The sequence below is a fragment of the Coregonus clupeaformis genome, chromosome 2 (genome assembly GCF_020615455.1).
Source record: "Coregonus clupeaformis isolate EN_2021a chromosome 2, ASM2061545v1, whole genome shotgun sequence".
Classification (NCBI taxonomy): domain Eukaryota; kingdom Metazoa; phylum Chordata; class Actinopteri; order Salmoniformes; family Salmonidae; genus Coregonus; species Coregonus clupeaformis.
Genome location: NC_059193.1, coordinates 6,166,552 through 6,188,794, shown reverse-complemented (window position 1 = coordinate 6,188,794; position 22,243 = coordinate 6,166,552). Strand labels below are relative to the sequence as shown.

At 45.7% G+C, this 22,243-nt stretch overlaps 1 protein-coding gene across 1 annotated transcript in view; it reads left to right on the top strand.

Annotated features, from left to right (window-relative positions):
* Positions 1 to 22,243, top strand: part of LOC123492856 (X-linked interleukin-1 receptor accessory protein-like 2) — a 368,998-nt gene that overhangs the window by 325,988 nt on the left and 20,767 nt on the right. Inside the window, exons 7-8 of the mRNA XM_045226227.1 lie at positions 9,792 to 9,921; positions 18,677 to 18,822. Coding sequence (XP_045082162.1) covers positions 9,792 to 9,921; positions 18,677 to 18,822 — 276 coding nt within the window. The remainder of the gene's footprint in view (positions 1 to 9,791; positions 9,922 to 18,676; positions 18,823 to 22,243) is intronic.

Sequence of the window (22,243 nt, the reverse complement as noted above, 5' to 3'; positions counted from 1 at the left end):
TTTTGGATTACTATGTCAAAGTCAATATGAGTTCTCTTACTCACCCCTCTCACCCCTTTCATCTGGAAGAAGAGCTACTGCAGCTTTTATAAACAACTCTACCTGCATTCTCCTATAGTTAAATATACCTCCTAGTTTAAAAAAGACTAAGTGTACCCAAGTCCATTCTGTTATAGTGCTTCTGTTAATGTGTTATGGCAGAGATACATTTTGGTCATGTTGACCTGAGATAGATTTCGGGTCCTCCCACCAGTCCCCCTGATCCCATGGTTCCAGTTTCAGACATGTAGCCATGCAGGGAGCCACTGATCTCAGCTGTTTGTAGTCACCTGTCTGTCTGTCTGTCTGTCTGTCTGCTTGGCCATGCCTCCTGTGACTCTGGACTAACTCAGTCACGCAGGTGCCTCATGGCCATCTGAGGGCTCAGGGCTAGGAGGGCATATAGTCATTGACAAAGAATCCTCCATTTGCAGCAATTACAGCCTTGCAGACCTTTGCCATTCTAGTTGTCCATTTGTTGAGGTAATCTGAAGAGATTTCACCCCATGCTTCCTGAAGCACCTCCCACAAGTTGGATTGGCTTGATGGGCACTTCTTACGTACCATACGGTCAAGCTGCTCCCACAACAGCTCAATAGGGTTGAGATCCAGTGACTGTGCTGTCCACTCCATTATAGACAGAATACCAGCTGACTGCTTCTTCCCTAAATAGTTTTTGCATAGTTTGGAGCTGTTCGTTGGGTCATTGTCCTGTTGTAGGAGGAAATTGTCTCCAATCAAGCGCCGTCCACAGGGTATGGCATGGCATTGCAAAATGGAGTGATAGCCTTCCTTCTTCAAGATCCCTTTTACCCTGTACAAATCTCCCACTTTACCACCACCAAAGCACCCCCAGACCATCACATTGCCTCCACCATGCTTGACAGATGGCATCAAGCACTCCTCCAGCATCTTTTCATTTGGTCTGCGTCTCACAAATGTTATTCTTTGTGATCCGAACACCTCAAACTTCGATTCGTCTGTCCATAACACTTTTTTCCAATCTTCCTCTGTCCAGTGACTGTGTTCTTTTGCCCATCTTAATCTTTTATTTTTATTGGCCAGTCTGAGATATGTTTTTTTCTTTGCAACTCTGCCTAGAAGGTCAGCATCCCGGAGTTGCCTCTTCACTGTTGACGTTGAGACTGGTGTTTTGCGGCTACTATTTAATGAAGCTGCCAGTTGAGGACCTGTGAGGCGCCTGTTTCTCAAACAAGACACTCTAATGTATTTGTCCTCTTGCTCAGTTGTGCACCGGGGCCTCCCACTCCTCTTTCTATTCTGGTTAGAGCCAGTTTGCGCTATTCTGTGAAGGAAGTAGTACACAGCGTTGTACGAGATCTTCAGTTTCTTGGCAATTTCTCGTATGGAATAGCCTTCATTTCTCAGAACAAGAATAGACTGACGGGTTTCAGAACAAAGTTCTTTGTTTCTGGCCATTTTGAGCCTGTAATCGAACCCACAATTGCTGATGCTCCAGATACTCAACTAGTCTCAAGAAGGCCAGTTTTATTGCTTCTTTAATCAGCACAATAGTTTACAGCTGTGCTAACATAATTGCAAAAGGGTTTTCTAATGATCAATTAGCCTTTTAAAATGATAAACTTGGATTAGCAAACACAACGTGCCATTGGAACACAGGACTGATGGTTGCTGATAATGGGCCTCTGTACGCCTATGTAGATATTCCATTCAAAATCAGCCATTTCCAGCTACAATAGCCATTTACAACATAAACAATGTCTACACTGTATTTCTGATCAATTTGATGTTATTTTAATGGACAAAAAAATAGCTTTTCTTTCCAAAATCCAAAACTTTTGAACAGTAGTGTAGGGAATAGGGTGCTATTTGGGATGGAACCTCTCGCTCTGGATGGCGGTACTGCCTGAGTTCCGTTTCCTTTGAAAGGATGAGGTCATATGATCTTCTCCTCCATCAGCTCATTATTGTTACGTTATGTAACCTCCACCTCCATTATTAAGGTACAGTTAGAGATAGGTGGAAGCAGCCTCCATTAAGGTACAGTTAGAGATAGCAGCCCTCATTAAGGTACAGTTAGAGATAGTGTGGTGTCGAGACAACGATGCTGATATGCTGTGTTGACAAAGAATCCGCTGACACTGTACTTGATTATAACTTTTATTACATCAAGGATTTCAGCATCAATTTACAGATTTCTGCAGAATCTGGAGAACAACTAACCCAATCTCAAATATGATTATTCTCCCCGTCCTTTCTTCAAAACCTGGTATATATCCTATGTAACATAAGATGGGTGTTTTGGATAGACCAATCCCTGGCTTCCACATATCCAAGTGTCCTCTGTTTCAGGGGGCCCCTATAGTAATGCTTTACAGATGTTTCAGCAAAGCAGAGTAAAGTTCATCTAACACACCATTTGCAAACCTCAGCCAAAATTATAAACTGTTCAGATACTACAATAGCAGCCTTCATTAAGGTGCAGTTAGAGATAGCAGCCCTCATTAAGGTACAGTTAGAGATAGCAGCCTTCATTAAGGTACAGATAGAGATAGCAGCCTTCATTAAGGCACAGTTAGAGATAGCAGCCTTCATTAAGGTACAGATAGAGATAGCAGCCTTCATTAAGGTACAGATAGAGATATCAGCCCTCATTAAGGTACAGTTAGAGATAGCAGCCTTCATTAAGGTACAGATAGAGATAGCAGCCTTCATTAAGGTACAGTTAGAGATAGCAGCCCTCATTAAGGTACAGTTAGAGATAGCAGCCTTCATTAAGGTACAGATAGAGATAGCAGCCTTCATTAAGGCACAGTTAGAGATAGCAGCCTTCATTAAGGTACAGATAGAGATAGCAGCCTTCATTAAGGTACAGATAGAGATAGCAGCCCTCATTAAGGTACAGTTAGAGATAGCAGCCCTCATTAAGGTACAGTTAGAGATAGCAGCCTTCATTAAGGTACAGTTAGAGATAGCAGCCTTCATTAAGGTATAGTTAGAGATAGCAGCCTTCATTAAGGTACAGTTAGAGACGGCAGCCCTCATTAAGGTACAGATAGAGATAGCAGCCCTCATTAAGGTACAGTTAGAGATAGCAGCCTTCATTAAGGTACAGTTAGAAATAGCACCCTTCATTAAGGGACAGTTAGAGATAGCAGCCTTCATTAAGGTACAGATAGAGATAGGTGGAAGCAGCCATGCAACCAGAGACACACAGGCTCTGTGTATTTATACAGACAGACAAAGGTTGATCATCAACTGTATATGGACGCCAACCAAAACACACTGACTGCATCCCAAATGGCATCCTATTCCCGTTATAGTGCACTACTTTTGACCAGACAGGCCATTGCTGACACTAGTGGCCCACTTGATATCCTAACACAGCCCTTCTACTCCATAACTCTATCCAGGCCAAGTGGACCTCTATTCTAATCACAGCTAATTAAAGATGATTAGTTTGCAGAGACGATCCCCTGAGGCCGAGGGTAAAGGAGCTGGGATTGTAAAGGTAGTAACAGACATGTCAGCCGGCGAGGAGAGGAGGAGGAGAGGTAGAGCTGCTTACCATGCCGTTCTGATAGATCCAGGTCAATTAGGACTGGAATGTTCAGTAAAGCTATCCCTAGTACACCTCCATGAAAATACTACTCAAATACAAAGATACTCTACCATAGACATAATATAACTGATCAGCAGCTGTTTTACATTACAGTAGACTAAAAATAAAGGTTCCAATTGGAACCAAATAAGTTTCTTCAGAGCCATGCCATAAGGGAACCATTTAAGGTTATCTGAAGAACCTTAAATGGGATGGTTCTTTGAAGAACCACATACACAATCAACACCTTATTTTATGCAAATAGGGTGTTGAGCCTTATTTGCATATTTCCCATGGTGCCTTTCGGGTGAATTTTTTAGTTACCAGTACCACCCATGACTGCGTTTGCTAGTGACATAAACATGCTTGTTGCATTCATTCAGTTTCAGTCCTGTGGCCTTCAGCAAGTGGGATCCTAAGTGAATTTGTTATCATTAAAATTATATTATTTAAGACAATACATATTTTGTAAGGCCTTATTTTGAGGGCCTAGTTTTACCCTAATACAGTGGCCTGAAACACATGGTTTACAGGCCACATCAGGCCTTCAAGTCACATTATGCTGGCTTGCATATGTAATTCCTATTGGAATCCTGCCAGTGTTGATATCCAACATTCAGAATGACGGCAAGGGTTGGAAAGACTAAGATATAAGACTACCATCTAAACTCGAACAACCATTTAAGTGACTGGTGCAATAAGTCCATGTAACAGATTGGATTTGTTTAGAAAAATGTATGTTATTTATATTTAAGTAGCATAATATGAATTAATCAATCAATGTACATGCAAAAACATAGATATTGAAATAAACAATTCAAAAATTCTACCTGCAATAGAGCATGCTGGGAAACATGATAATGATGTGCGTGGTTTAGGTTAAACTCTGGTTATTAACACCAACACTGGGGTTCTTTTACACCACTGAGTGTTAATTTAACTCTTTACAGTGTTATTTTCACTCCTGAATCAACACTAGAAATGTTACACTGCAATATCAACACTAGTTAACACTGACCAAGTTGCTGTGTGCTATAAAAGGGACACATCTGCAGGCTTCCATACATTTCAAGAACCTTTTAGAATTATGAAGAACCGTAGATGCCACGTTAAGAACCCCCTACTGAACTCAAAGGTTCCTTATAGGGCAAGAGTTCTCCAAGGAACCTTAAGAGCTGTAAAAGAAGTGCGGAGTGAAAACATTACAGTGAACATTATGTTCAACACTGAACCTGCTGTCTGTATGCACCGAGCAATGAAAAGGTCTGCCTTAATTGAGCGTTAAATGCGGCTAGGGACATTAAATTGGAAGTTAATATCTCATCATTATATTGATAGCAATGATTATGCAGATTGTAGTCATCAACATAGTGTATTAATGAGTCATTGTGGGGGAATTGGCGCCATCAGCGGGTGAAGTTAACAGAACCTTCACCCTCCCAGCCTCTCTCTCTCTCTCGGTGTGACTCCCCACTGCAAAATAAGGACTGGTTGTTACAGCGGTTAAATTTGAACCATAATTGAATTTAAGTAATTATTGCAGAGGGAGAAAAGAGAGTTTAACAATAACTCTCTCTCTCTCTCTCTCTGTCTCTCTCTCTCACACACACACTAGTGACTGGAATATTGGTTTGTCAGGGCTACCTTAAGGGAAGAATTATATATTTTTTAAATCTGGAATGTTTTTTTGAAAGAATGATTTGGTGAAACAAAGATGCTCTATGCTGTGTTTGTTTAGTTAACAGCTGTGCTTATGCTGTTCTGTTCTCATAGTGCTCATAGTGACCCATGCGTGAGGCATGGAAAACTTCCACTAAAACTGGCTGGCTAGCTAGCTAACAAACATAGTGTGCAGATATATCCACAAATTCATTGTGTTACACAATATTTTATCATATTTGATGAGTTATTTGATCAAAGTTTTCCTTTACCAAGATGGGTGACTTTTAGGCATGTTGCTAGGATCCCAATGTAAATTCTAGAGTACTAATATTACATTTTATGAGGCAAACAGTCATCAGTGCAAGAGTACAGTATAAAGAGGCTTCCATTTTGTAGTGGATATTGTTCTAGAATAGATGAACCAGCATTTAAAAAGCCTGATGTGTCTGTAATTATTGAGTGTTGTGTTCTACAATAATTGATTAGGGCCTGGAGGATTTGGCCGGCATGTTCTCGCCCTGTTACAGTTATTAAAATCATCAACCTCATCTTAGTGTGTTAGAATCGCTCCATTTGCAAACGTTTTCCAGGCACAACGCCCAGCCCCGATAATTTATTCTTTGGTGTTAACAGGGCACTTCCAAGGACTCAATTTAGCTAATGTGGTGGCAAAATATTTAGAGGTGGATTAAGTGTCTCTGCTCATTAACCAAGGTGATTAGGATGGGCAGCCATTGTGATCTTATCTATCTACTGCTCGTTCTTAGTTCAAATATCTGAAATATCTGCTTTATGGTGGTAAAGGTTGAAAAATATTGCAAATATATTCATTCATTGCACACTGTTTGCCATACCATACTTCTACGCCATCAAAAGGAACATAAAATTTGACATACCAATTAGGATCTGACTAAAATTACTTGAATCAGTTATAGAACCTATTGCCCTTTATGGTTGTGAGGTCTGGGGTCCGCGCACCAACCAATAATTCACAAAATGGGACCAACACCAAATTGAGACTCTGCATGCAGAATTCTGCAAAAATATCCTCAGTGTACAACGTAAAACACCAAATAATGCATGCAGAATTAGGCCGATACCCGCTAATTATCAAAATCCAGAAAAGAGACGTTAAATTCTACAACCACCTAAAAGGAAGTGATTCCCAAACCTTCCATAACAAAGCCATCACCTTACAGAGAGATGAACTTGGAGAGTCCCCTAAGCAAACTGGTCCTGGGGCTCTGTTCACAAACACAAACAGACCCCACAGAGGCCCAGGACAGCAACACAATTAGACCCAACCAAATCATGAGAAAACTAAAAGATAATTACTTGACACATTGGAAATAATTAACAAAAAAACAAAGCAAGCTAGAATGTTATTTGGCCCTAAACAGAGAGTACACAGTGGCAGAATACCTGACCACTGTGACTGACCCAAAATTAAGGAAAGCTTTGACTATGTACAGACTCAGTGAGCATAGCCTTGCTATTGAGAGAGGCCGCCGTAGGCAGACCTGGCTTTCAAGAGAAGACAGGCTATGTGCACACTGCCCACAAAATAAGGTGGAAACTGAGCTGCACTTCCTAATGCACACACAATACCCCATAATGACAAAGCAAAAACAAGTTTTTATAAATTTTTGCACATTAATTACAAATAAACTGAAATATCACATTAACATAAGTATTCAGACCCTTTACTCAGTACTTTGTTGAAGCACCTTTGGCAGCGATTACTGAATCGAGTCTTCTTGGGCATAACTCTACAAGCTTGGAACACCTGTATTTGGGGAGTTTCTCCCATTCTTCTCTGCAGATCCTCTCAAGCTCTATCAGGTTGGATGGGGAGCGTTGCTGCACAGCTATTTTCAGGTCTCTCCAGAGATGTTCGATCGGGTTCAAGTCCGGGCTCTGCCTGGGCCACTCAAGGACATTCAGAGACTTGTCCCGAGCCACTCCTGCGTTGCCTTGGCTGTGTGCTTAAGGTCGTTGTCCTGTTCGAAGGTGAACCTTCGCCCCAGTCTCAGGTCTGGAGCAGGTTTTCATCAAGGATCTCTCTGTACTTTGCTCCGTTCATCTTTGCCTCGATCCTGACTAGTCTCCCAGTCCCTGCCGCTGAAAAATATCCCCACAGCATGATGCTGCCACCACCATGCTTCACAGTAGGGATGGTGCCAGGTTTCCTCTAGACGTGACGCTTGGCATTCAGGCCAAAGAGTTCAATCTTGGTTTCATCAGACCAGAGAATCTTGTTTCTCATGGTCTGAGAGTCTTTAGGTGCCTTTTGGCAAACTCCAAGCAGACTGTCATGTGCATTTTACTGAGGAGTGGCTTCCGTCTGGCCACTCTACCATGAAGGCCTGATTGGTGGAGTGCTGCAGAGATGGTTGTCCTTCTGGAAGTTTCTCCTATCTCCACAGAGGAACTATAGACCTCTGTCTGAGTGACCATCAGGTTCTTGGTCGCCTCCCTGACCAAGGCCCTTCTCCCCTGATTGCTCAATTTGGCCGGGCAGCCAGCTCTAGGAAGAGTCTTGATGGAGGCCACTGTGTTCTTGGGGACCTTCAATGCTGCAGAAATGTTTTGGTACCCTTCCCCAGATCTGTGCCTCCAAACAATCCTGTGTCTGAGCTCTACGGACAATTCCTTCGACCTCATGGCTTGGTTTTTGCTCTGACATTCACTGTCAACTGTTGGACCTTATATAGACAGGTGTGTGCCTTTCCAAATCATGTCAAATCAATTGAATTTACCATAGGTGGACTCCAATCAAGTTGTAGAATTATCTCAAGGATGATCAATGGAAACAGGATGCACCTGAGCTCAATTTCGAGTCTCATAGCAAAGGGTCTGAATGCTTATGTAAATAAGGTATTTCTGTTTCTTATTTGTAATACATTTGCAAAAATGTATTTAAACTGTTTTTCGCTTTGGGGTATTGTGTGTAGATTGCTGAGGATTTTATATTTATTTTATTTTAGAGAGAGAGAGAGAGAGAGAGAGAGAGAGTCCCCCACTGGCACTTAATTGTATTAATTGATTTACATAATCATCAGCAAATGCAAAAAGTGGGCGAAAGGCGGGTTTTTAAGAGTATTGTTTCTGAGGGTTGTTTACGGTTACAGTTGCCGTTAACGACAGGTTCCAGATAGCTGCACAGATCATACGTCTCCAGCCCTCTCTCTGAGCTGTCCGCTCTACAGCACAAAGTCATGTTGATTCTGATGTTTATCGAAACGGCTCGACGTGTGACCGCTTTTACTACCTTGTAAGACCTTCGGAGCCATCTGCAAAGACTAACCTGCCACACATCATTAGCCCATACCCCTGTGAACATGGGAAGAGCAAACACACTCACACAAACACACACACTCTGCTGCCAAAAACAAAGTTACAAAATCCAAAGTGATGCTTCGTCAAACAGCCTGGGGGAGTGTAGGAGAACGACGGGGGATGGTGGAAGGGGTCACTTGTTTTCTTGGATCATCACAGTAATCCTAGCCTTTGATTTCTGGTGATGCCGGGCTGGCAATCAGCGACCAGGGATTACTGTAGCTTGTCATACACATGGTGTTTGGAACCAACCTACTGCCTTGTTTGGCCCTGTGTGTCTGTAGAGACCCCTGGGCTGGCTGATGCAGCAGGTTTTCCCCTGTGATGCCAGGGGGCACCTAGCCTGCACTCAGTAAACACAGCATTACAGGACTAAACCTGATCACACACCCAGCCTGGGATGTTGTGGACCCACCATCATGTGTGGCCAAGATGGGGCATGATTGTGTGTTATTTGGGATGGGTAGTGGTTTTAGTTGACAGTGTCGTTCAATGGAGTTTGGGATAGAGGTTGGATTGTGTGTGTGTCTATGTGTGTGTGTGTAAATCCCGAGTGGCGCAGTGGTCTAAGGCACTGCAAAACTATGAAATAACACATATGGAATCAAGTAGTAACCAAAAAAGTGATAAACAAATCAAAATAATTGACGTTGAATTGACATCTGTGCCATGTGGGGTGGGTGTGTGTCCATGTCTTATGTTCACCTCTCCAGTGATAGGGGGCAGTATACCATGTGATATGACATTGGGGCATCTCCCGAGTGGCGCAGTGGTCTAAGGCACTGCATCGCAGTGCTAGCTGTGCCACTAGAGATCCTGGTTCGAATCCAGGCTCTGTCGTAGCCGGCCGCGACCGGGAGACCCATGGGGCAGCGCACAATTGGCCCAGCGTTGTCCAGGGTAGGGGAGGGAATGGCCGGCAGGGATGTAGCTCAGTTCGTAGAGCATCGTGTTTGCAACGCCAGGGTTTTGGTTTTGTTTCCCACGGGGGACCAGTATGAAAAAAATAAAAAATACATATTAATGTATGCACTCACTAACTGTAAGTCGCTCTGGATAAGAGCGTCTACTAAAATGTAAAAATGTATATACGTGTGTGCCAGGGGGTTCTTTTCTCAGTTCTCTCAGGTAAATGTTGACCAGAGTGTTGCCTTCTTTGTCATTCCAGGTATGCCCCTCAGTCTAGACTGTAAGGCCTTCTTCGGCTACAGCGGGGAGTCTAGACATATCATCTACTGGATGAAGGGGGAGAAGTTTGTGGAGGAGCTGGCAGGTCACATTAAAGAAAGTGAAGTCAGGTACTGTATATAATCTATCACTGCAAACTTTTCCTCTTTTTCTGTTTCTGATGGTGGAAGTGTATAGTTTCTGGTTAAATACAGAGACCAGTGTGGATGTGACTGACAGTAGCACTTACAGGGAAAAAATGACATGTTTCCTCCCCAATGTTATGTCCATTAGGGCTGTGGAGTAATGTCTTGTGGGTGTGAAACATCATCAGGCGTCATTAGGAGTGTGATGTTCCGCTGCCATCAGCAGGAGGGGATTTCTGCTTCGATATCAGCTCTAGGATTTGTACTACAGTCTAAATGGACAGAGGGGAAATTCCTCACGTTCACAATGAGAAACTAATCATGTAACAATTTAATTCAGGGGAAATCCGGGCTTGTTGGAAGTAGCTGAGTGCTACTTCTGAAAGGTGGTAAGAGTTCATCCTCTTGTTGGAAAGCTAGTAATTACCACATAAAGCCAGTAATTACCACATAAAGCTAGTAATTACCACATGAAGCTAGTAATTGCCACATAAAGCTAGTAATTACCACATAAACCTAGTAATTACCACATAAAGCTGCCATGTAAATTGAACCGCTCCTATCAAATTACAAATAACTGTCTCACCTCCCCAGCCTGGAGTAGCCAGTAGCATCACCTCCCCAGTATCCAGTAGCATCACCTCCCCAGTATCCAGTAGCATCACCTCCCCAGTAGCCAGTAGCATCACCTCCCCAGTATCCAGTAGAATCACCTCCCCAGTAGAATGTAGCATCACCTCCCCATTAGCCAGTAGCATCATCTCCCCAGTATCCAGTAGCATCACCTCCCCAGTAGCCAGTAGTATCACCTCCTCAGTAGCCAGTAGCATCACCTCCTCAGTAGCCAGTAGCATCACCTCCCCAGTAGCCAGTAGCATCACCTCCCCAGTATCCAGTAGCATCACCTCCCCAGTAGCCAGTAGCATCACCTCCCCATTAGCCAGTAGTTTCATCTCCCCAGTATCCAGTAGCATCACCTCCCCAGTAGCATCACCTCCTCAGTAGCCAGTAGCATCACCTCCTCAGTAGCCAGTAGCATCACCTCCCCAGTAGCCAGTAGCATCACCTCCCCAGTATCAAGTAGCATCACCTCCCCAGTAACTTCACCTCCCCAGTAGCCAGTAACATCGCCTCCTCAGTAGCCAGTAGCATCACCTACCAATTAGCCAGTAGCATACCTCCCCAGTAGCCAGTAGCATGACTTATCCAGTAGCCAGTAGCATCATCTTCCCAGCCTGGAGTAGCCAGTAGTATCAACTCCCCAGTAGCCAGTAGCATCACTACCCCATGAGCCAGTAGCATCACCTCCCCATTAGCCAGTAGCATCACCTCCCCAGTAGCCAGTAGCATCACCTCCCCAGTAGCCAGTAGCATCACCACCCCAGTAGCATCACCTCCCCAGTAGCCAGTAACATCCCCTCCTCAGTAGCCAGTAGCATCACCTACCAATTAGCCAGTAGCATCACCTCCCCAGTAGCCAGTAGCATGACTTCCCCAGTAGCCAGTAGCATCATCTTCCCAGCCTGGAGTAGCCAGTAGTATCAATTCCCCAGTAGCCAGTAGCATAACTTCCCCATTAGCCATTAGAATCACCTTCCCATTAGCCAGTAGCATCACCTCCCCAGTAGCCAGTAGCATCACCTCCCCAGTAGCATCACCTCCTCAGTAGCCAGTAACATCCCCTCCTCAGTAGCCAGTAGCATCACCTACCAATTAGCCAGTAGCATCACCTCCCCAGTAGCCAGTAGCATGACTTCCCCAGTAGCCAGTAGCATCATCTTCCCAGCCTGGAGTAGCCAGTTGTATCAACTCCCCAGTAGCCAGTAGCATAACTTCCCCATTAGCCAGTAGAATCACCTCCCCATTAGCCAGTAGCATCACCTCCCCAGTAGCCAGTAGCATCACCTCCCCAGTAGCCAGTAGCATCACCTCCCCAGTAGCATCACCTCCCCAGTAGCCAGTAACATCCCCTCCTCAGTAGCCAGTAGCATCACCTACCAATTAGCCAGTAGCATCACCTCCCCAGTAGCCAGTAGCATGACTTCCACAGTAACCAGTAGCATCATCTTCCCAGCCTGGAGTAGCCAGTAGTGTCAACTCCCCAGTAGCCAGTAACATCACCTCCCCAGTAGCCAGTAGTATCACCTCCCCAGTAGCCAGTAGCATCACCTCCTCAGTAGCCAGAAGCATCACCTCCCCAGTAGCCAGTAGCATGACTTCCCCAGTAGCCAGTAGCATCATCTTCCCAGCCTGGAGTAGCCAGTTGTATCAACTCCCCAGTAGCCAGTAGCATAACTTCCCCATTAGCCAGTAGAATCACCTCCCCATTAGCCAGTAGCATCACCTCCCCAGTAGCCAGTAGCATCACCTCCCCAGTAGCCAGTAGTACCTCCAGTAGCATCACCTCCCCAGTAGCCAGTAACATCCCCTCCTCAGTAGCCAGTAGCATCACCTACCAATTAGCCAGTAGCATCACCTCCCCAGTAGCCAGTAGCATGACTTCCACAGTAACCAGTAGCATCATCTTCCCAGCCTGGAGTAGCCAGTAGTGTCAACTCCCCAGTAGCCAGTAACATCACCTCCCCAGTAGCCAGTAGTATCACCTCCCCAGTAGCCAGTAGCATCACCTCCCCAGTAGCCAGTAGCATCACCTCCCCAATAGTCAGTATATCACCTGCCCAGTAGCCAGTAGCATCACCTCTTCAGTAGCCAGTAGCATCACCTGCCCAGTAGCCAGAAGCGTCACCTCCCCAGCCTGGAGTAGCCAGTGGCATCACCTCCCCAGTAGCCAGTAACATCACCTCCTCAGTAGCCAGTAGCATCACCTCCCCAATAGCATCACCTCCCCAGTAGCCAGTAGCATCACCTCCCCAGTAGCCAGTAGCATCAACTCCCCAGTAGCCAGTAGCATCACCTCCCCATTAGCCAGTAGCATCACCTCCCCAGTAGCCAGTAGCATAACCTCCTCAGTAGCAAGATGCATCACCTCGTCAGTATCATCACCTCCCCAGTAGCATCACCTCGCCAGTAGCCAGTAGCATCACCTCCCCAGTAGCCAGTAGCATCACCTCGCCAGTAGCCAGTACCATCACCTCCCCAGTAGCCAGTAGCATAACTTCCCCAGTAGCCAGTAGCATCACCTCCCCAGTAGTCAGTAGCATCACCTCCCCAGTAGCCAGTAGCATCACCTCCCCAGTAGCATCACCTCCCCAGTAGCCAGTAACATACCCTCCTCAGTAGACAGTAGAATCACCTACCAATAAGCCAGTAGCATCACCTCCCCAGTAGCCAGTAGCATGACTTCCCCAGTAACCAGTAGCATCATCTTCCCAGCCTGGAGTATCCAGTAGTATCAACTCCCCAGTAGCCAGTAGCATCACCTCCCCAGTAGCCAGTAGCATCACCTCCTCAGTAGCCAGAAGCATCAACTCCCCATTAGCCAGAAGCATCACCTCTCCAGTAGCCAGTAGCATAACCTCCCTATTAGCCAGTAGCATCACCTCCCCATTAGCCAGTAGCATCACCTCCCAATTAGCCAGTAGCATCAACTCCCCAGTAGCATCACCTCCCCAGTAGTCAGTAGCATCAACTCCCCAGTAGCCAGTAGCATCACCTCCCAAGTAGCCAGTAGCATCACCTCCCCAGTAGCCAGTAGCATCACCTCCCCAGTAGCATCACCTCCCCAGTAGCCAGTAGCATCACCTCCCCAGTAGCCAGTAGCATCACCTTCCCAGTAGCCAGTAGCATCACCTCCCCAGCCTGGAGTAGCCAGATAATCCCCTACCCAGTAGCATCACCTCCCCAGTAGCCAGTAGCATCACCTCCCTAGTAGCATCACCTCCCCATTAGCCAGTAGCATCACCTCCCCATTAGCCAGTAGCATCACCTCCCCATTAGCCAGTACCATCACCTCCCCAGTAGCCAGTAGCATCCCCTCCCCATTAGCCAATAGCATCACCTCTCCATTAGCCAGTAGCATCACCTCCCCAGTAGCCAGTAGCATCACCTGCCCAGTAGCCAGTAGCATCACGTCCCCAGTAGCATCACCTCCCCAGTAGCCAGTAGCATCACCTCCCCAGTATCCAGTAGCATCACCTTCCCAGTAGCCAGTAGCATCACCTCCTCAGTAGCCAGTAACATCACCTCCCCATTAGCCAGTAGCATCACCTCCTCATTAGCCAGTAGCATCACCTCCCCATTAACCAGTAGCATCACCTCCCCATTAGCCAGTAGCATCCCCTCCCCAGTAGCCAGTAGCATCACCTCTTCAGTAGCCAGTAGCATCACCTCCTCAGTAGCCAGTAGCATCACCTCCCCAGTAGCCAGTAGCATCACCTCCCCAGTAGCCAGTAGCATCACCTCCCCAGTAGCCAGTAGCATCACTTCCCCAGTAGCCAGTAGCATCACCTCCCCATTAGCCAGTAGCATCACCTCCCCAGTAGCATCACCTCTTCAGTAGCCAGTAGCATCACCTCCCCAGTAGCCAGTAGCATCACCTCCCCATTAGCCAGTAGCATCACCTCCTCAGTAGCCAGTAACATCACCTCCCCATTAACCAGTAGCATCTCCTCCCCATTAACCAGTAGCATCACCTCCCCATTAGCCAGTAGCATCACCTCCTCAGTAGCCAGTAGCATCACCTCCTCAGTAGCCAGAAGCATCACCTCCCCATTAGCCAGTAGCATCACCTCCCCATTAGCATCACCTCTTCAGTAGCCAGTAGCATCACCTCCCCATTAGCTTCACCTCCTCAGTAGCCAGTAGCATCACCTCCTCAGTAGCCAGAAGCATCACCTCCCCATTAGCCAGTAGCATCACCTCCCCATTAGCATCACCTCTTCAGTAGCCAATAGCATCACCTCCCCAGTAGCATCACCTCTTCAGTAGCCAGTAGCATCACCTCCCCAGTAGCCAGTAGCATCACCTCCCCATTAGCCAGTAGCATCACCTCCTCAGTAGCCAGTAACATCACCTCCCCATTAACCAGTAGCATCACCTCCCCATTAGCCAGTAGCATCACCTCCCCATTAGCCAGTAGCATCACCTCCCCATTAGCCAGTAGCATCACCTCCTCAGTAGCCAGAAGCATCACCTCCCCATTAACCAGTAGCATAACCTCCCCAGTAGCCAGTAGCATCCCCTCCCCAGTAGCCAGTAGCATCACCTCTTCAGTAGCTAGTAGCATCACCTCCCCAGTAGCCGGTAGCATCACCTCCCCAGTAGCCAGTAGCATCACCTCCCCAGCAGCCAGTAGCATCACCTCCCCAGTAGCCAGTAGCATCACCTCCTCAGTAGCCAGTAGCATCACCCCCCCAGTAGCCAGTAGAATCACCTCCCCAGTAGCCAGTAGCATCACCTACCCATTAGCCAGTAGCATCACTTCCCCAGTAGCCAGTAGCATCACCTCCCCAGTAGCCAGTAGCATCACCTCCCCAGTAGCATCACCTCTTCAGTAGCCAGTAGCATCACCTCCCTATTAGCCAGTAGCATCACCTCCCCATTAGCCAGTAGCATCACCTCCTCAGTAGCCAGAAGCATCACCTCCCCATTAGACAGTAGCATCACCTCCCCATTAGCCAGTAGCATCACCTCCCCAGTAGCCAGTAGCATCCCCTCCCCATTAGCCAGTAGCATCACCTCCCCATTAGCCAGTAGCATCACCTCCCCAGTAGCCAGTAGCATCACCTGCCCAGTAGCCAGTAGCATCACCTCCCCAGTAGCCAGTAGCATCCCCTTCCCAGTAGCCAGTAGCATCACCTATTCAGTAGCCAGTAGCATCATCTCTTCAGTAGCCAGTAGCATCACCTCCCCAGTAGCCGGTAGCATCACCTCCCCAGTAGCCAGTAGCATCACCTCCCCAGCAGCCAGTAGCATCACCTCCCCAGTAGCCAGTAGCATCACCTCCTCAGTAGCCAGTAGCATCACCTCCCCAGTAGCATCACCTCCCCAGTAGCCAGTAGCATCACCTCCCCAGTAGCATCACCTCTTCAGTAGCCAGTAGCATCACCTCCCCAGTAGCCAGTAGCATCACCTCCCCATTAGCCAGTATTATCACCTCCTCAGTAGCCAGTAACATCACCTCCCCATTAACCAGTAGCATCACCTCCCCATTAGCCAGTAGCATCACCTCCCCATTAGCCAGTAGCATCACCTCCCCATTAGCCAGTAGCATCACCTCCCCATTAGCCAGTAGCATCACCTCCTCAGTAGCCAGAAGCATCACCTACCCATTAGCCAGTAGCATCACCTCCCCATTAGCCAGTAGCATCACCTCCCCATTAGCCAGTAGCATCACCTCCCCAGTAGCCAGTAGCATCCCCTCCCCATTAGCCAGTAGCATCACCTCCCCATTAGCCAGTAGCATCACCTCCCCAGTAGCCAGTAGCATCACCTGCCCAGTAGCCAGTAGCATCACCTCCCCAGTAGCCAGTAGCTTCACCTCCCCAGCCTGGAGTAGCCAGTAGCATCACCTCCCTAGTAGCCAGTAGCATCACCTCCCCAGTAGCCAGTAGCATCCCCTCCCCAGTAGCCAGTAGCATCACCTCTTCAGTAGCCAGTAGCATCATCTCTTCAGTAGCCAGTAGCATCACCTCCCCAGTAGCCGGTAGCATCACCTCCCCAGTAGCCAGTAGCATCACCTCCCCAGCAGCCAGTAGCATCACCTCCCCAGTAGCCAGTAGCATCACCTCCTCAGTAGCCAGTAGCATCACCTCCCCAGTAGCATCACCTCCCCAGTAGCCAGTAGCATCACCTCCCCAGTAGCATCACCTCTTCAGTAGCCAGTAGCATCACCTCCCCAGTAGCATCACCTCCCCAGTAGCCAGTAATATCACCTCCTCAGTAGCCAGTAGCATCACCTCCCCAGTAGCATCCCCTTCCCGGTAGCCAGTATCATCACCACCCCAGTAACCAGTAGCTTCACCTCCCTGTAGCCAGTAGCATCACCTCCCCAGCCTGGAGTAGCCAGTAGCATCACCTCCCTAGTAGCCAGTAGCATCACCTCCCCAGCCTGGAGTAGCCAGTAGCATCATCTCCCCAGTAGCCAGTAGCATCACCTCCCCAGCCTGGAGTAGCCAGTAGCATATTAAATTCATAAAGTACACAATGGATTTCAAAACAACTGATCTGACTCCACAGCAGAGCCCAACACTAAAATTTTAAATCTACTATCTACTGCTGGTGGTATTCAGCCATGATTGCCACAAGTTCAGATATCTGGATAGATATATTTACCAATCAAAAAAAATAAATGCTGACATCGCTAATTGAGTGACTGTCAGTGACTGACATAACAGGAGAAAAATTACTGATGCACAACCAAATTTCAAGCGTTCTGAGTTCCTAGGTTATAAGCGACCACTGTATGTCGCTTATGCCTGGAGCCGGCCCTGCCAGCACATGGCCAAACCAAAACCAACCACTGTCTCTCTCTCTCGCCAACCAAACGATGCTGGATGTCTCTACAGCTGTGCAGATGAGATGGGAAAGTGACTGAAATTAACTAAGAAAAGCAGATATTATTTACATCATTTAGCAGACGCTCTTATCCAGAGCAACTTACAGTTAGTGAGTGCATAATTTTTTTTTTTCATACTGGTCCCCCGTGGGAATCAAACCCACAACCCTGGCATTGCAAGCGCCATGCTCTACCAACTGAGCTACACGGGACACTATCACTTGAATGGTCAGACGCGGTTGATACAGAGATACTGTACAGAGCAGAGGAGAGTTATTTGTTGACTGGCAGATTGTCATTTTCTGTCTGCACAATTGGTGAACAGCAAAGAATGATGACTAAGAAGGGAGAGGGGGAAAGGCTGCTTATTTAAGAGGCTCTAATAACCCTAAGAACAAATGAGGTGCCAGTTTTCAGTAGAAATATATCTGAGATTTCATACAAAGTCCAGGTCAGGTTAGTGCAGTAAGATACTCTGACCCAGTTTCTCGCAGAGCTCCTGGTGGACTAATACAATCTGAGAGAGAGGGAGAGAGAAATGGACTGTGTGCATATTGTGTGTTTGTGGGCGTGTGTGTGTGTGTTTGTGGGCGTGTGTGTGTGTGTGTCTGTCTGTGTGTCTGTCTGTGTGTTTGTGATGGTCCAAGTGAACATATGTGTGTGCCCGACTATGAATATTCTCTTCTGATGGGGAATTTTAGCAAGTAGCTCATCATTCAGAATGACCTCTAACACAAATCGCCTGTCAGAGCCGTTTTGGGTTGAAGTGCTCCTGTGTGGGAAAGTTTTTCACTCCACAGATAGACCATGTGTCCTCTGCTCAAGTCCTTCCTAACGTGGATGTACAGCATTATTCTTCCTAATGTGGATGTACAGTATTATTCTTCCTAATGTGGATGTACAGGTTTGGATGCCGTGATGTGTCCCTCCCCCCTCCCTGTGTGTGTGTGTGTGTGTGTGTGTGTGTGTGTGTGTGTGTGTGTGTGTGTGTGTGTGTGTGTGTGTGTGTGTGTGTGTGTGTGTGTGTGTGTGTGTGTGTGTGTGTGTGTGTGTGTGTTGGATCTCCAGCTCCACTGTAATGGGGAAAGTCCACAGCAGGACTCCTGGCAGAATCTCTGCCCCACGAGGATGACCTAGGACCTGGCTCTGAAAACAGACCACTATATGAGATGTATCTCTACCCCCCCAGTATGTACCTCAGTGGTAACCTGTATACTCTGGGCTATGGTACCTCATCTGATGTTATTCTCTCTCTCCTCCTCCCCCTCCTCCTCCTCTACACAGGGTGCTGAAGGAGTACCTGGGGGAAAAGGAGGTGGAGCTGTCCTTAACCTTCGACGCGGTGGAGGAGACGGACCTGGGAAACTACACCTGCTATGTGGAGAACCACATTGGACGGAGGAGCGGCAGCGTCATCTTGCAGAAGAAAGGTAGGCCAGGCCTCAACACCATTGCTGTCTGCTAATGCTACTGCTATGACAACAACACTTTAGGCAAACAGATTATGGGTAATGTCTCCCTTGGGAGGGATGCGGCGTCAGGGCATAATACCGTTTGCCAATTTGGGCACTGACTAATTAAAAACCCATTTCTTCACTTGTCTAATACTCAGTGTCATGCTATATGCCTCCCACAATCTGTATGACTGTTGTAAGGAGCCTGGCTAAACTCAGATATATAGAGAGAGAGAAATAAATTTAGGAAGAGATCGTATTGAGATAGGTATAGATCTATAGGTAGGTACTGAAAGAGCATGAATTTGCAGAGAGCAGAGTTTGATCCCCTTTTCTCTTTGTCTTGGTAGGGCAGATCTGATCGAGTCACAGCTTTATAAGTGTATTTTAAACCAGGTTTTGTCTGAGAGCAAATGTATGTTTCATAGCTTCAGCGCAATAAAAAACTACAGCCATGAATAGCCTGCCCTCACAAATCGCATTTTCACACATGAAACCATATTTTTACATGTATTACATTTACAGTTCGCATGTTAACACCACCTTTTCACATGTGAGGACAATATCATGTTTTCACCCTACATGTGAATTGTAGTTTCACATGTTAAAAACATTCAAGTGAAAATCACATTTGCAGTTTCACGTGTAAAAGATCTCCACATGAAAAACATTCAAATGTGAAAATCACATTTTCAGTTTCAAATGTGTGAACTTGTAATTCCACTTGTGAAAGTGAAAATCTAATTTGCAGTTTCACTTGTAAGAAAACTCCAACTGTGAAAATCTCACTTTGTGGGGTTGAAATAACGTTATTCTCCTCACATCTGAAACGATGGTGTTAACATGTTGCAGTAGCAATGTTTCCACTGGTGGAATTAGGGTGACCGCATCCAAAAAGCCCAAATGTGGGACAAGGGAACAATTTTGCAGGACATTCGCAGAACCGTTGACAGAATACAATTTTGGGGGGCAGGTTAATGGATCATAGTTCTGCTGTATGAAGGTCACTGCCTGTTAAAGGGGAAATCCGTAGTTGCTACATCAATTTTTGGACTTATAAATTAATGATTCTTGAAGAATATAACTTATAAATGCCTCATGAGCTTAGTTCAACTGTCGTACCCCATCAGAACCCAAAATATACAGTTAGCTTGTTTTACTCCAATGTTTGTAAACAAAGTAAATGTAAACAACCACTGTATAGCCTAAAAACATGGTTAAAACTATCATTTTGATTTCATGGATGGTCGGTCCTTGCATCCATGGATTTGAGAGTGGTTGCATTTCTCCAGCCATATCCCCACAGCTTTTTACTTAAACTGTGGCGGGGAGTAATAGTGTAATTTAGTAATAGTGTTATTATATGGTGCAATCCTCTAGCGAGCATTTGTGCCATTAATATCAAACAAAACTTCTGAAGTCTAGAACAAATTCTTAGTATTGCAAACAAAAATAATGATGTTGAAAGCAAAACATAAACCCAAAAGTATTGAGAGCAAAACAAAATATTGCAAGGAAATCATTTCGAAATGCGAGAAAAAAATGAATTGTAAACGTATGCTAAAAAATATATTTCTGTGATTTTTTTTTTATGATAACGTGATTAAATAAAACATCTCCTTCTTTCCTGCAGTTTTCCCTATCTTTGGTTGTTACCCTTTGCTTTCGCTGCTTTTTTTCCAGTTGCACATTTTGACTTATTCATTCCAGCAACATACAGTAGCATTCTGCATCCCACAGCTGGTTTGCCTCTGAAGCTAAGCCTGGTCGGTCCCTGAACAGGAGACCAGATGTAGCTGGATGTGCTGATTTAGTTTTTGTGAAAAATGTGCGTGAATAAATTATCACGTGCAGATATATATATTTGTTCAACGATGGAAAAACACGTGACAAACGTACATGTTGTTTTGTGCTATTTTTTTCATGTGTCTTTTTCATGTTTTTTTTGTCAGGGTGCTGCATACAGGTGTAGGATCTTAGTTTGATCACCCTGTTGCAGCAGAACTTTCCTGCAAAGCAGGAAATGTACAACATGTTTGTAATTTCCACTTAGAAATTTCAGACTTGATTTTCCCTTACAAAAATGTCCATTAATTATAATCCACATAATAATTCAAATTTCCTGCTGTAGCAAAATGGCTCAAATTAAGATCCTACATCTGTATGCACCAACATAGTATTGTAGTAGGTCACAAAGGTGTCACAAACGTTGAAGAACGGGTCAGACCAAGGTGCAGCGTGGTATGCGAACATGTTTATTAAATTGGATAAACACTAGACAAAATAACAAACTCAACGAAACCGTGAAGTCCTATGGGCTATACACGAAACAAGCCTACACGGAACAAGATCCCACAAACAAGGACTGCAACCAGGCTACTTAAGTATGATCCCTAATCAGAGACAATGAGCGACAGCTGCCTCTGATTGGGAATCATACCCGGCCAAACATAGACGTATAACAACTAGACTCTAAACATAGATATACAACAACATAAAACTAAACATGCACACCCTGACCAAACTAACTAGAGTTCTAGAGGTCAGGGCGTGACAAAAGGGCAAAAGCATTCTAATGGAATCAAAGATAATACTTACAGTACACATTTGATGTTACAATATCACATGAAAGATTCATCCCAAATACCCTCCTAACCTCCCAAAGAGCTGAGTCATCATCTCAAGTTGTGGCTTAAGTGTCTTGTTTCGCAAAGAAAACAATTCATTCAAAAACCTATTTCGACCCCTCAAGCAAATATATCCATTAATGAGGAAAGCAGCATAATTTGAACCTATTAACTTTAGGCTTAGAGGCATACAGTGAACTGTATAATTTAGAAAGCCATTCAAATTGAGGGAAAGATGTTAACAAATAGCATGTAGGGAATCACAGATCAGACAGGGTAGTGTTGGGGGGGGACATCAGTTTAGTTCAGTTGAGGTTTCTCTATGAAACATTAAAGCAGTTGTATACAATTTTTTAAAACATTACAATACATTTCACAACACATTAAGTGTGTGCCCTCAGGCCACTACTCTAATAACACATATCTACAACACAAAATCCATGTGGACATGTGTGTGTATAGTGCATATGTTACCGTGTGTGTGTGTGTGTGTGTGTGTGTGTGCGTGTGTGTGTGTATACGTGTGTCTGTGCCTGTGTGTGTGTCTCTTCATAGTCCCTGCTGTTCCATAAGGGGTATTTTTATCTGGGGTTTTTTACTGCTTGCATGAGTTGGAATATATGTGGAATAGAATTCCATGTAGTCATGGCTCTAAGTAGTAATGTGTGCCTCCCATAGTCTGTTCTAGACTTGGGGACTGTGAAGAGACCGCTGGTGGCATGTCTTGTGGGTTATGCATGGGTGTCTGAGCTGTGTGCTAGTAGTTCAAA